Genomic DNA, 15,328 nt, shown 5'->3' with positions numbered 1-15,328 from the left:
TTAATAACAAAGTACCTATTAGAAAATATTTAAAAGAAGGATCAAAATTAACACAAGGTTAGATTAAAAAATTGTAAATTGTAATTTAACTTTATTTTTAATTTGTTTTGTAACATAAATTTAATTTAGTTTAATGATTACACAAGTATTAGAGTTAATGACAAATAGAAAGTGACAATATAGAACATTTGACACATAATTTAAAAGATGAGAATATGTTATGTGATATGTAACACTAGCACTAGCACACTTTTGTGCAAATCAACTTATCATTTGTCAAATAGATATACTGTCAGCTCATTTCCTTACCAAACAAGAGAAACGAATACAAAAATTCAGATGGCAAAACAACAAACATTTACATAGAAAGAGATGTGCAAGCCAGAGCTGAAGAACTTGTGATGAATTCAGAAAATGGGAATGGTAAGATCTTTTTTTCTTCATTACTTTCACATTTAATATTAATCATAGAGTGGGGGAATATATATACAAGTAATCCTTTGTTACTGTGGAAATCTTGAATCATTTGTGGCTTCCTGGAAAATATGGCCAATTTCGACTTTTAAACGTCGCTGATGAATGAAAATGGATGGGAAGTTCTTGCTTTTATCCGTATGTTGGTCTAGCAGCTCTAGTTGAAGATACGTAGGATTGTTTGTCTGACCATTTTCTTCTGCATTTTGAGTCGAAAGCTCCTTAGAAGTTGACCTGAGTAAGCTTTCTAAGAGAGGAGAACCTGATGTTTATTACAACGGAGTGGCTAGTTTGCTCCGGGGATTCTCAGCATCACGATCCACTACTCTTGAGATGTAGTTGAGTACAATAGAAGGTATACTTTTCCGCGAAAAACTCGGTTGAGCCCGTTAAGTGAGCCAAGAGTGAAGAGAAATGTACCCATATAAACTTAGTTGAAGAAGTAAGGCGAGTCTAGAACTTCTTTTAGGTTGAACTCTCCCCGTTCGGGTAGGGGAGGAAAATCCAGTGCTGGAAAAGATTGCTCAAAGCTCTCCAATAACTGAGTAAACAATTAGTCAGATCTCAGTTACACCGTCAATAAGTATAACACATAACAGTGGTAAATAGATAGATAAATAATATTCTTCATGATGATGTAACTTCCTATTAATTTGAAAAAGAATTTAATAAACTACCTGATCAGTAGCAAGAAAGAAACTACCAATTCCAAAGACGAGCTTACACGTCATCACCGATAGACATTGTAATTCTCTCTACTTTTCTTTTCTTTTCTTTTCTTTTTTTTTTGGTAAAATAAACAATTCATTGATATGAAACCAGAGAACCCCAGCAAACAAGATATTACCTAAGGGAGTGTCAATTACTGACTAAAAACAATAAACTAAAATGAGTGAAATGATGCTGAGTTTTACACCAAGAAAAAGCAGTGGACAGAACACATGTTCCAAAAAACTATCAAGAGAAGAAAAAAATTCACCAAAGAGCTGTCTAATCCTCTCTCACGTCAATTGCATTTTCTTTCAAACCAAGAAGTATTCCTAAGTTAATCTATTGCATATTAGAGGCAACAAATTTCAGAAGATGAAATTATCCAAACCTTCTTTTCCCCTTGGCTGAATCACAAACAAGTTAAGACTATATACATCAACCAAACAGGAACCTGCTACTCATAATGTTCAAAATGAAATGTGAGGTAGGGAAAGCCTTACATTTTCGAGTATTGGAGTTTCATAGAGTTCCACAAACTTCTCTCTAAGTATTCTATTCATTTCATCCACGTCACAAGCGTGTGTCCAGTATGAATCATGAACCCCTGATATTACGCATGACATACAGCAGTTAGCTCTGGTAGAGTGTGAAACCCTACATAACACAGTAATTCATGAGGACAAACCTGCAAAATTCAAACCCGCCCTTTTGCAGGCAACTGCAGTCATCATCATATGAGAACTATCGAGAGAGTGAACAAAATTTGGTGGGAAAGCAGTACGCTGTCTACTCGACAAGATCTGCAACATCCAAAGAAAATTCTTTCGATCAATTTTTTTAAAAGAAAATTTTAACATTCATTGTTAATATGAGTAGTTTCAAGTGAAAGTATAAAACTACCTTGTCCGTTTCTCGTCGTAGTGTCAAAACTTGGAGAGAAGTTTTGATCTGAAACCAAACAGAGATTAGTTAATGCCTTCGAATATCTCTTCAATACTACCATAAGAGGATTGGTAAGCTTTAGTGATTATCTAAATTCCTCAACACTCACAGCATGTATTCCCAACTTGCGATATGGTTGCACAACAGGTAATCCAAGGGGTGTAGTCCATCGCACAGTTTCATTTTTTGAGGCAATAATCTATTTGAATACAAACTTCGTATTATTTCCAAACATAGCCAAAGGTGAGTTCAAAATGCTTTTTTTCCCCTTAAAGGAAAATGCAAAGAAAAGAACTAACTTTTGCACAGTCAGAAAGCCAGTTCATGATCTCACGGGCTGCTACAAACATTTCCCCTAGTGCCTCCAACGTGATCTGCTCACAAATTATGTTACAGAACTTCATAAATACTTGACCACTCATTCAAACATTTAATTCAAAGAAGCACCAAAAATGAAGATGGAAGGACCCGCCCCCTACCTTGGCAGCATAGCAAGAACAGCCAAAGAGCTCTGAATCGTCAGATATGGCAGCACGTTCCTTCAGTCTCCTTTTGATCTGATCGCGAGCACCAATATAGGTGACACCATAAACCGATGTCATCACTGTTTGCTTTACCAATTTTCTGTCCACCTATAAGAGTTTTGATAAGGATAAAAAACAATCAAAGCAAGCATAAACATCAGTTAGGTCTACATAGTACCAGTTTTTTTCTGGTCACAAAATATTCAGTGATTGCATCAATTAGTCTATACTTTCCCATTTTGCACTGTAATTACATAGATCAATGTTCCGAGATCTCAAGTTGGCAGCAAACCTGATCTATTAATATTTTTGCATGCAATGCATCTGGAAAAGTTTCTGGATCTTTTTGTGCATCCCTTTTCAAGATTTCTAGAACCCTACAACAATAAATATATAATATATATAAAATGGTATCAGTATCGTAACATGCCAACTTCTAAAATCAGTTTGAGTCCCTGACAGACTCAAGATTGTTTACAAACTGCTACATGTAAAGACTAGTAACATCAGGTTCGAGTACATCCCTTGAGGTGAAGTAAGAAACCCACTGAGAATTCAGACATAACTGTCTGTTTCATTGTTTCTGGATCATCAAAATTCCTCAAAAGGATCAGAGACTCCATGTTTAAGATTAAGTGTTTTTACCAAACAAAAGTTGGAGATCATGTTTTTCATTCATCAATCGTTGCTGGGAGATTCTTTTTCTCCTCCTTCATACATGGTACATCGTGAGTTATACAAGTATTTATAACTTGTTTTTTTATCAAGTAACATCTGATGAAATTTAAAATTTATAAAGAAAATTAACAAAAGGAACGAAATTCCCTATGTTTCCTTTTTCTTTTTTATTAGGGGAAACCCAAGTATGCCATCAACTAAACATTGACTGGATGGCAAAGTGAAACAAGTTCAAGAAAATATGGACGCCACAGGACTTGCAAATCCATCTATCCTTTCAAATTTTATTTTAACTTGATTTCCATTATTGATGGAGATTAAAAACTGAAAATAGACATGATTTAAACATGCAAGGCCACTGGCATCAACTACTGCCTCGTCAATGTTCCACCTCAAAGTGGTTAAAGTCATCACAATTACTAGCAATATTTAAGTGTGGTGTGAAGATGATCCCAAGTTCCAACAAACTTCAGAAATGTGACATAATTTGAAGTAAGACTGCCCAAATCCAAAGCAGATATCTTGATTGTCACGCTCAGGCACACGCACCATGTGAGACAACCAAAACCTATTCCCTAACTCCTACCCCACTCAAAAGATTTTTTCACGTCTCTATTTCTTAAGACAGCGGGGCGGGAATATTTAAGGATAAGTAATTTCCTTGAAAGACAGCCCAGAACAATGAAAATGCATCAACATCCTTTAAAGAGAAGACCCCTTTCAACAAACCACTATGTTGTTTCATACAATCGATCATCTTAGAAAATACAAGGGTCGGAAAGAGCTAAAATTTTTCCATTGAAACCGAACCCTCCCTCATTATATTAAAAACCCAAGGAGAAAAATAAAATTATTGTCATGATTGCATTTGTACTGAAATTTTACTAATGCGATTGTGAGCAACAAAATCACATGCTTTTGACACGAAAAATTTCATATTCAAGTTTATGTAACATACCTAGCAGCTATACCCGAGTAAACATCTGCAGGCTTCTCTCCGGCAACCAGATTGACAGCAGCTGCTCCTGACTGAACCAAAAACTTTCATTAGGACAAGATCTGAAGCCAACGGTAGATGAAGCAAATCTAGATGGAGTAAAGGAATTACAAGTGAAAGTACAAAGAAATCAAGGATATAATTAGTTTTGCTGTTAATAAATCAACTTACAATATCCGTGAAAATTTAAACTAAATATGGCAGAAACAAAAAGTGAACCATCTGAATACGATGCATTAGGTTTCTGTTATTAAAAGAAATGTTTTGCTTTTGTTGATGAGAACAGGATATACAAAAGCTTCACATGTATTTCTTTTAGTCAGAATGTCCAATGGATTTGGGATTTTACTGCTGTTAGTTAATTCTTTAGCGCTTTCAAGGTAGCAATAATAATATTGACAAATATCAATCACTGACACACTATGAAATAAATGGATGCAAAATTATTAACTACCTTGTCTCGTCCAAGAGCAGCATAGTGCTGTAACCCGTTGCAAGAACCATCCTAGAAAATCTCACATTAAAAAGAAAGAGTAAGGAGCACAGGAAATTTAAGGAAAACAAGAAACCCATGTCCTTAAAACTTCAAAAAAGTTGTGCATGTAAGGGTGGAGGGGGACCAAGAAAACCAACCCAAATATAACTCACAATCACAAGAACATACTAAATTACAAAGAATAAGTACAATGAAGAATTAACTCTAGTGACGAAAAAAAGACCAAAACAACACTACATATGAGCAGGTTAAGGGAATAGAGAAAAGGACAAAGAATATCTCTAATGGTTAAAGCGTATTAGATGCCAAATACACACACAAGGAGGAATTTAAGTATAAGTAGAGCAACAAATAGTCCTAGAGATTGGATGGAAAAGCAAGAAAAGTACACTGATTGAGCTGAGCTCCTATTAGTCTATTCACTCCAGCCTTTTTCCCAATTACAGATATTTTCATAACAATACCAATTCTAGCTATAATATATGCTCCCCAGTGGAAAGGAACTTTTTCCTTCTTTGAAAGAGTGGGAAAAAAAAATGATAGGTGTCAATATGTGAATACCTGGTGTATTGGGATATGTGAAATATATGTTTCAGGAGAAGAGCTTCTCAAAGCTTCAGTAAGATTCATGCATCCTGCTAAAAACTGAAAGGGATCCTCAGCATTCATCCACCAACGTCCTCCTTCAAGTGGTCTGTCAGCAGAGTCAAATATATCTTCTAAATGATTCTCAATAAATGTCATACGACCATCATGAGATAATTTATCCACGCCCCCAGCAAAAAGATTTGCCAAGTGAATCTTCAGCCAAATTAGGCCAGACTTCCTGAGTGAGCGACCTTCTGCAAACTCCAATATACCTCTGCAGAGATCTGAACCGAGATGATTCAAGTGTGGATGCATAGGATATGCACGGCCTCGAAAGTCTACGTTATGGGGATAGTAAAAACCTTCCTCATCCTTCATTTTGCGTGCTACCTATTCCACCATCAAAAGAAGAATTAGACGAAGTGGATATACAAATACAATCAATTACAAAAGATATAATTATTGCAACAAGTGAAACCATACAGTAAGTTTAAGCTCTATGTCACAACGTTGTGAATGCCTCTCCATATTTTCTTTCTTCACAGATCTGACTTCCCATTTCCACTTTTTTATCAGCGTTTCATCTTCAGTATCAGGTTTTTCTGGCAATGGAACCTGAAAAGGGAAAAACCAAAGTAATATTAGAATCAAAAGTAGTTGCAAGAAAAATGATGACATAAAGCCACTTACATCATCCTGATCCACTAGACCAGCAAGGTGCCCTCCACTGGTCCATATTCTTTCCACAACATTGAGTATCCTTTTATTTATTCTCCATTTGGTATTTCCAAGTGTGTCTAGGGCCTGGAAAAGATGGAAGAGCATCACATGCCTAAGTTTAAGCAAAATATAAAGATTCAACAAGCTTACTTCTAGCTGAGTAATTCAAATAGTGGTGAACACACACACAAAGATATATGAAATTATAATATTTATATATCTCGAACCTCAAAAACTGGAGTTAATTGTTGCTTTGGGGTCCTCTTAAAAGCATCACGTTGTTGTTTGGCTCCATGAGTGCGCATGGCAAACGATGGTAAGAGGATGTGTCCACCTTTGTCATAGCTGTGACAGGAGGAAAACAAACTTATGCTAAACAGGAAAATTTTGGTTTCCAAAAGGGAAAAAACACAGGTGCAAAAGCTTATTGTCAAAATTTGAGGTTCAAACCTAGACATAATGGCAATGCATAAACAACATTTTATGCCAATCTTATTTATTAGTCAGCAGAATACCAATTCTACAAAAATAATAATGCAAAAATTATGGACATATTACATGAAATATCCTTAAGAAGAAAAAATGTGGTTTTCTCTAATGACCCTAGGTTGACAAAAACACCCTTTAAACTATTTGGTTATTTTTACACATCATAAACTTACAACCAAACACAAGTAACACGAGGTAAGAATTTTATGACTTATTACTCTTGCACAACCCAAAAATATACCACACAAACCTAGGTTTTAATAGATTTATTTTTCATGGATAGAACATAAGCCCAAAATTACTGAAACTGTGAGCTAAATATCTCCTACAGATTGGTTAGAGTTGAAGGACATTTTCTTGTGTTCTTCTTGGTCTACTCATTTCAAGTTTCTCATTTTTCTTAGTTATGCATCTCTCATCGAACTTTCCACAAATCAGGACATCATTGCTTTCATATCTCCACCCACTTAAAAGACCTCAATCAAGATGCCTGGATACGTGACATTTGTTCAAGAGTACTAATTCTCATAAGATATTAAAATACTGCTTCCATAATTTCAACCCACTTCAAGGTCTCAAGCTCTCAGCTTTGCTCTACTCTACAGTATTAATTCTAACAGGAAATTGATCTTAACAAGAAAGTGACATGAAAAATAGATTGAAGACAAATGCCAAGTGAAATAGCATACCCTCTCCATTTGACTGGAGGCATCAACATTGGCATATAGGGAATCACGATTTGTCTTGCCTGTTTGAGAAAAAGAACTCATCAACCATAAAACATATAGCAAGAAAAGATGCAGCAAAAAGTTCCGTGGGATGTTCATAATGCAGGAAAAACTCCAATGATATAAAAAATTGACAAAGAAGTGGGCCAAATTAACTAATTTTTTTCAAATGCAATTACATTGTGAAGCTATTTCTACCAAACAAACAAGTTAGAGAACTGCAAAAAGAAATGTGAAGTTGGCATTAGTAACGTCCAGCAGTAAAGTGCAAAAGAATGGGACACAATCCAATTTTCCAGTAACAAAATGGATAGCTTTCACTTACAGTCCAGTCTAAGCCTTTGACGACTAAAGGGTCACATTCAATGACACCAAGTCTCCCCATGAAATTACTGACAGAAGTGTCAAAATAATAAGTCCAAGTAAGTAAAACATGTTATAAGAAACAATTTTATATATCAAAAGATTTAATGCACAAAGGAAAAAACCAGGGGAACTTATAGACTGACTGATTGATATAAATAAATGACTTACGTTCCGTCTTTCACCGAAGTTTTCAATGAGTGAACAAATGCAGGGCGAGGATCAGGTGGACCATCGGCCAACTGATCAGCAGGAGGTTGTATGTAAGCTGTTTGTATCAACAACTCAATTAGACGGGCCCCAACCTAAAAACACCAAGTATTTAGAAATGTTGCTAACAAGCAACCATTGTTTTTGAAGTGTATATAGAAAAGATGACCCAGACCTTTGCTTTGAGTTCCCTGCCCCATGGTCTTGAATCATCGGCTCTCTTCGCTATCTGTCCTGCAGCCAGATGCTTTTTCTTTTTAATCAAGTTGGTCACTTTTTTCCTTAACCTCTCTTGTTCCTTCCTTTCAATATCAGGCTGGTCATTGTTCTCATTATCTTTGTTGTGCGTTCTCTCTTTCTTTTTCTCCAAGAACTTGTGAATTCTTACCTGACATAATTAAACAACATTATGGTTGCAAACTTACAATTGAATGTGGAACAAAATTCATGTTGAGAACCTAAGTTAAAAGTCAAAAACTTCCATATTGCACCTAGGCACAATAAAAATCTCAAAAGATACTGCTTCAACTATTGCAGCTTAAGCTATTATACAAAAAATGGGAATTAGAACTCAAGGACACAAATGTACAACCTATAGAACAGATCCTCTTCAAGTAAGGTCTATACAAAAAGATGGGAATTTGAAAATGATAACGTAAAACCTTAAAAAGTAACAAAGAAATTGCAACTAGTACAGAACAACACAGGAAGGATCACCTTTTCTCCCAACTCTAATTCAATTAAATGGAGGAAGTTCCCTTCTTAGCTTACTTCAATTATTTTCTATATCATATCTATCTTCGAGTTACTTCCAATGATCTAACAAACAAACCAGAAAGTACATTAAACTCTTTAGAGACCTGGCAGAGGGTCTACATTCACAAAACCGACATACCTCCTGTTCAATAGCATCTCCTATTGCACAAGCAGCCTGCACAACCCTGACACTACCGTGTTCACTTCCCCTCATCAACAACCCCATCAACTTATGCATTGTGATTACTGACATCTTATCAGCGGGTAATTGAAGAAAATAAGGAGCATATGGAGCTCGAGATCTCTTCCCTTCCTGGATTAATTCTTGCTCTTTAATTATAGCATCTTGAAAAGGCTCGAACCAGCCAAGGAACAAGGACTTTACGTATGGCAAATTAGGTGCTAACTTCTGTTTACACATGTCCACTAATAGCTCCCTGTACTCCTTCGCTGCATTTTCCCACGCCTCAGCCTCTATGGTCACCTGCCTCCTCCTCAGCATATTATACTTCCATTGCCCCATTCCCTTCACCGGTTTAAGCCTCTTCTCTTCTTTGCTCATCTCTTGCACTGACTCCTGAACTTTACCGTCAACAGATGCATCTTCGTCCACATCTGTTGAAGAAACCGCCTCAGCAACACTAGAATATCCTTTTGGGCACAACCCATTTAACCCAATTCGAGCTCCCATAGACCCAAAACAGAATCTGCTTCTATAGTAATCTTCCTGAGACAAAATTTCACTTCGACCAACACCCATTTCAAAAGACCCAAACTTCGGAAGTGAACTAGGAACAAAATTACCAGAAATCAATTTATCGCGAAATAAAGACTCGTTAGGACGACCCAGAACGCCATTGAAGCGGGAAAGCCAACGCCAATCAGGATGAAACTGCCGGTTCCTACAAATACCTCGCTTTGCAATGGTTTTCCACATAGACGTGGAAATCATTGAAGAATTTTAATGAGAATTTGTGGGCTGTTTCAATAGAAGAAAATTATGGAACTTTGCTGGTTAGAATCGGAAGAACACACGGAAAAGGGCATTAAACTACATGAAATTGTTCCATGAGAAAGGTACGAACATAATTTGGTGGTATTGAAGAGAAGAGTTGGATAAACAGAAAATTTAGTAGAAGCAAAGTGAATTCAAAGGGGTCGAAGCAGAAGTAGCCGCCACAAGGCTTAAACCCTTCCAAAACCATAGGTATTGAAGTGAACTTCCGAAATATATTTCGTACTTATAATCAAAACAAGGAAAATTTATATTTTGACGAAAAATTTGGAACTCATTCATCAAAATTGTTTGTTTATAATCTATGGATATTTTTAGGTTAAAGCAATAACTCTTAAGGAAGAATTGTGTATTTTCACCTTCTATCAACCATAAATACACATTAATACATAATAATTAATAGTCTATAGTTTAGATATATTTTTTTATTTGTAAATATGTTGATTAACTTTGTTATATTTAAAAATGTCTCATCTTTATCGTAATTAAATAAGAGTCTAACAAAGGTGGTATTTTACAATATATTGAATATCTTTTGATTATTTTTGCTATATTTGAAAATATAAAACGTTAAAATTGATTTTAATAGTAAGAAAAAAAATTATTTAAGTTGTTTTGAAATAATTAATAGTAGATGTTAATATCGACGCTTAATATTTAGCCGGAAAAAAATTTGAGGTTATGTAAATTTAGAAATTTAGAGATCAAATTGTCACTTTTAGTAGTATAATCGTTTAATTTTAAAATAAAAAAACTAAATTGAAACCATATTCAACAACTAAAATTGTAACATTTTTAAATCGATACAAGAACAATAAAATATTTTTCATTAATATTTAAATACATATAGCACTTAGTCATTTGCTCATATTTACTTCTTTCCGTCTTAGGCATTTTTAGGTTAACATAAGTACGAGAGAGATTACTACATCATAATCTTCTTATCAATAGTGGTCGGAAAAAATAATATAAGAATGGGCATTTGCAAAAATAGCAAAAAAATTGTAATAACACGACTTACATCATACATTTTTTAAATTACAAAAATAACAAATTTAAAAACAGATGACCCTCTAATAGCGGTTAGACGGGTCATATTCACAATATACAAGAAGGTACAATTTCTCGTATAAGAATGACTTCGATAAGATGTCAAAGTTACAAGAGCAAGAGTTACTTTATTTGCATCTTAAACTAATACATATTGTTTTGAATAAATGGTGGGTTTATAGAAGATTTTGAAGTACTTTTATCAACCAAACTTTTAGGACAAAGTAGAGAGAAATTTATCTTTGCCTTGTTATTAAACAATCTCGCACAAACCAAAAAATATCATATATCTTCTATTAACATTTGTTAATATAAAGTTTTGTCTAAATATAGACTAAAATGAATCCAACATTAGAGCCTAGAGGATAATGGCAAAGACAATACACATTAACTAATCTAAAACCATAGAGCTTCAATCTCATTCCTATATCTTTTCAAAAAGTTTCAATTAAGTCTCCACTCAACAACATTCTAAAAATTGATTGTACTACTTGAAACAACAGCAACAAAACAGAGTAGGGTAAAGTATAAATGGAGAAAATAAAGTGGCCTGAAATACTAAAACAAGATAAAGTACTTCTCATATTTCCCCTTTCCAACACAAGTTCAAATTAGATTTTACATTCCCAAATGAAGAGTAAGAACATTCCAAACTTGTTCATTTTCCCAAAAGGGAAAGAAAAAATACAACATTTTTTTTCTTCTTGTGTAGAGAGTTTTGAATGACAAGCTTCTGAAGGAAGAACACTCCATTTCTATAAGAGTTGGAGATGGTAACAAAGTTAACACACACCAAACACAATCAAACTTTGAAAGAAGGGGGAGAAGGGTTAGATTTATTAGTTGTGAGCATATATAAGATGCATAAATACTCCTTGGTTAAATCAATTTCCTACCTTTACTTTCAATGGTGTAAACCAATGACTTTTAGACTTCTTCAACCAAACCAACCAACAAATAGTTAAACACTCACGAATAATTAAGCTTCGACTCGAGTAAAACCGCTCTGCTATACATGTGTTGCCGTGGGTTTGAAACAATCGATATTGCATAATCCAACCGATCTCACCATGTCCCCAAACCTGCAAGAGAGTACAATGCTCAAAATTATCAGAAGACATTGTAAACATGTTAATGGATATGCTATGAAATGAACTTCAGGGAAAAGAAATGAGAGGATAGCAAAATGACAGCATGAGTTTCAGCTATGACAAAATTGGTAGGCAGACCGGTCAATACTGTTCCTTGCTTTCTCTGGCTGGTCTGCACAAGTAGCCAACTTATCCGGTCGATCTAACATCTTTCTTGACCTGTCTCCATGAGCATTTGCAACTTTAACTTTTTCCCTACAGTCCGTACTAATCCTTGGCTTTTCTCTCTTATCAACGCTCATTCTGGTTTTCTCTCTTTGATCTGTGCTGGGTCTAGACTTTTCTCTGAAGTCAGTGCTGTTTCGTGGAATATCAAGCTGATTCGTGAGTAGTCCAGGTCCGCTCCTAGGCTGTGATTTCTCAATGGCAGAGATGAACTTCTTGAGATGCTTTATGTATTGCGGGTAAAGCTCCAAGTCACAATGGTTTCCTCCTTTTATCCATAACGGCTCGTACTTCTCTTTACAAAGATCCCAAAGTTGTTTTCCATGGGACCAGTCAACAACGTCATCAGCAGTTCCCTAGCAAGACACAAGAACATGCATATAATACCATTTGTGAGATAGATTCCAGTAATCAATCATATGTCCAATGGTGTATCATTTAATATGCAAGAAACAGTTAGTATGCTAAAAAGGTTCAACCAGTTAATTCAAGGCTCATATTTGTTATCACATATCAGGCAGGCATTTACATCAAAGTGAAACACGCAGTCGCCACTTGTGTACATATGAACAACAGAGACAGCTTACATCCACCTGAAGTCCACCATTGAATTTAATGTCTCTTTTCTTTTCGTTCTACACTGCCGCATGACATGCTTCAAACATGAAAATTAAGTCTTTTATACTATTAAGGCGATGTGTAAACTAGAATCCACTAAAACGAGTGAGTTAAATTCATCGAGATAGCAGTGATTTTTCTTTTTGTATGATATGTGGGATAGGAGATTCAGCCTCAAACCTTGAGGTTGATAATACAAATTTAGGTTAGTTGAAGTATGCTTGTGTTTGTATTGGCAAGGTAGCAGTGAGATACAGCAAAATTACCACAATAAAACACAATTATGTTTTGAAATGGAAGGAATGAAAGAATTTGGAAGTCCAAACCAAAAGCTATTTCTCGAACTTCAAATTATTTATCTCGCAAGATGTTTTACAGGTTCTACATCAAATCAGCAGGAATACAACTATGACGCAACGAATAACAAAAGGGCTTTCAATTTGTCCTTGGGCTTCTAATGATTTCTGGTTTCTACCGTGGGTCTTAAAAAGCTAAATGCATGGCCTATGAAACTTACATTAACAAATGGCTGTCAAACTGTTAGAGGTCTTCAAACTCTGAAGGACAGCAGAGAGTATTGTTTCAAATGGAGTAATTTTAAGTTTCAGAAAGTTGGAGAAAGGCCACCTATTAGCAAAAAACAATGCTGCAGGGAGAGAACTTTGCGATCTTCAATATGTGGGATAGGGGATTCTGACATCATACCCTTTTAGTTGAGGATATAGTGTCTTGACTGGTTGCTCGAATGAATTGCTACAACAAGGTAATTACACTCCTAATACGTAAATTTTTTTCAGAAGAAAATAACCAAGACCTATAAGCCTTTTCCACAGCATTTAAGAATGTAATTTTATGGTAATCCGCCAATGAGTCAAACAATGTTTGAGGGCTTACTTTGTTACTACTCTATAGTACACCAACTGTCCACATTTTCGAGCATTCAAGATCTTAGTAATCACCAGATGTTCGAAAGGATACTCACATGAATTACAAGAACTGGACAATTGACCAATGGGATTTTGTCAATATTCTGCAATATAAAAAAAAAATAGAAGAATGACCATCAAATTCAGTTTCATAACACAACCTTACGTAAAATTTAGAAATTAATGAATGTACACCTTATAAATGTCGAACCAGAATGTTCGCTTTACTGGATACATGACTCGAACACCTGACAAGATCGGACTGTGAAGAACTACCGCCCTCAAGTTCGGTAAACGAGTAGCCAAATCTAAAGTGGGTCCACTGCCAACAGATTGCCCATATAAGATAACATCTTCCTCCTTTGCCCCATACTTCTCCACTAAGCATCTATAGACAGCTTCAATGTCTGCATAAGTATTCTGCTCACTTGGCTGGAGAAAGGGAGAATGCCAGAAAGAAAAGTCAGCTACATCCAACTCGGTAGAACGCTAAAGCCCAGACTTCAAATTTCAATCAGAAAATAATCTTCGACTCAGAAGATACTATTTAAATTTTAGTTAACCAAAAAGATAGCTCAAACTTATTCAACATGGTATATTTAGTCATTTGTAGTATTCTCAATACACCCTATCATCTGTAGGTTCAAAAGTTAACATGATCTCCTCACCCATCAGTTTTAGAGGAAATGCATGGGTTTGGAAGCATAAACAGAGAAAACAGAGAGCATTTCTTCCTACTTCTCCCTTCAATAATCCCTCTTGTAAGCAGCATGACAAGAAAAAAATCATAACACTCTTAACTTCTCTTCCTATAATAGAACAGACAAAGCTAAAAACAAAGCCATAGATCCCGAGATTCCAAAGATGTCCATCCCCTACAAAAGTTGCTAACAGAATCAAATCGACACGAAAAAGAATAAGATTTCATACCTTTCCACTAGATTGACCATATCCCGAATAATCGTACCTAAAAAGGAAAAAGATGTACATAATGACAAAAACAACTTTCGAAAAAAAAAAAAAAAAACCCAGATTCACATCAGTTAAATACAAAGCATAAACCAAAAAGTTCACAAACCCCATCAAGTTGACTCGAAGATGAACACTAAGCTCCACAAACAAGTCGTACATCTGCCCTAAATCAGCAGCGTTCCCATGAGAGTAAAGCAACGTTAAATTAGCCGATAGATTCTTTACATACAAAGCCACAACTTGGTTCCCTCTCTTTGTACTAAGCTTCAAAACATCAACATTTCTCCTCGTTGCTACCTCCGTCATCACCAACTTCCCACTACCCTCCTCCACCTCTTCCACCTTATACGACGGCGGATTCGGAGGAAAAAACGCAAACTTCGCCGCCATGGACGATGTTACCGTCCCCATCTCCAATTCAAAAATCCCAATAACAAAAAACCCTCAGATCAAACAAACACTGAACATTACCCAACACCCCTTAAAACAATCTCAGGATAAAGAAAAAAAACATCAAACAACAAACAGAAGAATCCGGGGTGGGATTTTTTGTTTATTAAGTGATGATGAACCTCAAGAAGAATAAAGAAGGAATGGAAATGTGAGATTAGGGTTGAGAAAATGGGGGATTTGAGGTCGGAAAATGGGAAAAAAATGGAAAGAAAAAGAATGGAGGTATTTCCGGCGGGGAAGAAGAAGAGGGGGGAAGCACGTGCGGGAATTATTGGGAGAGGAGCCGGAAGGGAGAGGAGGGG

General features: G+C 35.7%; 2 protein-coding genes across 2 annotated transcripts; both read right to left on the bottom strand.

Annotated features, from left to right (window-relative positions):
- Nucleotides 1-199: 199 nt before the first annotated feature.
- Nucleotides 200-9,911, bottom strand: LOC101217508 (DNA-directed RNA polymerase 2, chloroplastic/mitochondrial). The gene is made up of 19 exons (XM_004141548.3): nucleotides 8,816-9,911; nucleotides 8,096-8,308; nucleotides 7,882-8,015; nucleotides 7,673-7,739; nucleotides 7,309-7,367; nucleotides 6,358-6,475; nucleotides 6,101-6,214; nucleotides 5,894-6,025; nucleotides 5,384-5,800; nucleotides 4,781-4,831; nucleotides 4,288-4,358; nucleotides 2,944-3,028; nucleotides 2,607-2,759; nucleotides 2,427-2,501; nucleotides 2,237-2,326; nucleotides 2,086-2,133; nucleotides 1,871-1,985; nucleotides 1,686-1,789; nucleotides 200-1,015 (listed from the first exon to the last, which is right to left on the bottom strand). The coding sequence occupies exons 1-19, from the start codon at nucleotides 9,626-9,628 to the stop codon at nucleotides 905-907; spliced, it is 2,970 nt and encodes a 989-aa protein (XP_004141596.2). The 5' UTR covers nucleotides 9,629-9,911; the 3' UTR covers nucleotides 200-904.
- A 1,383-nt stretch (nucleotides 9,912-11,294) lies between these two features.
- Nucleotides 11,295-15,328, bottom strand: LOC101208467 (alpha/beta hydrolase domain-containing protein 17C). The gene is made up of 6 exons (XM_004141431.3): nucleotides 14,680-15,328; nucleotides 14,532-14,568; nucleotides 13,797-14,033; nucleotides 13,658-13,705; nucleotides 11,971-12,413; nucleotides 11,295-11,823 (listed from the first exon to the last, which is right to left on the bottom strand). Exons 1-6 carry the CDS (start codon nucleotides 14,982-14,984, stop codon nucleotides 11,751-11,753), a joined length of 1,143 nt encoding a protein of 380 aa, XP_004141479.1. The 5' UTR covers nucleotides 14,985-15,328; the 3' UTR covers nucleotides 11,295-11,750.

The sequence above is a fragment of the Cucumis sativus genome, chromosome 5 (assembly GCF_000004075.3).
Source record: "Cucumis sativus cultivar 9930 chromosome 5, Cucumber_9930_V3, whole genome shotgun sequence".
Lineage (NCBI taxonomy): Eukaryota > Viridiplantae > Streptophyta > Magnoliopsida > Cucurbitales > Cucurbitaceae > Cucumis > Cucumis sativus.
Note: the sequence above shows the minus strand (reverse complement) of the source record. Positions and strands in the feature narration are given on the sequence as shown.

Excerpts from the sequence above, each read along its gene's own strand:
- LOC101217508 (XM_004141548.3), bottom strand. The coding sequence starts at position 9,628 with ATGATTTCCACGTCTATGTGGAAAACCATTGCAAAGCGAGGTATTTGT. Across the intron at positions 2,134-2,236 it reads GCAAGTTGGGAATACATGCT|ATCAAAACTTCTCTCCAAGT; the intron begins GTGAGTGTTGAG and ends GTTTGGTTTCAG. Across the intron at positions 1,986-2,085 it reads TACGACGAGAAACGGACAAG|ATCTTGTCGAGTAGACAGCG; the intron begins GTAGTTTTATAC and ends TGGATGTTGCAG.
- LOC101208467 (XM_004141431.3), bottom strand. The coding sequence starts at position 14,984 with ATGGGGACGGTAACATCGTCCATGGCGGCGAAGTTTGCGTTTTTTCCT. Across the intron at positions 14,569-14,679 it reads CTTCGAGTCAACTTGATGGG|GTACGATTATTCGGGATATG; the intron begins GTTTGTGAACTT and ends TTTCCTTTTTAG. Across the intron at positions 14,034-14,531 it reads ATGGTCAATCTAGTGGAAAG|CCAAGTGAGCAGAATACTTA; the intron begins GTATGAAATCTT and ends CCCTTTCTCCAG.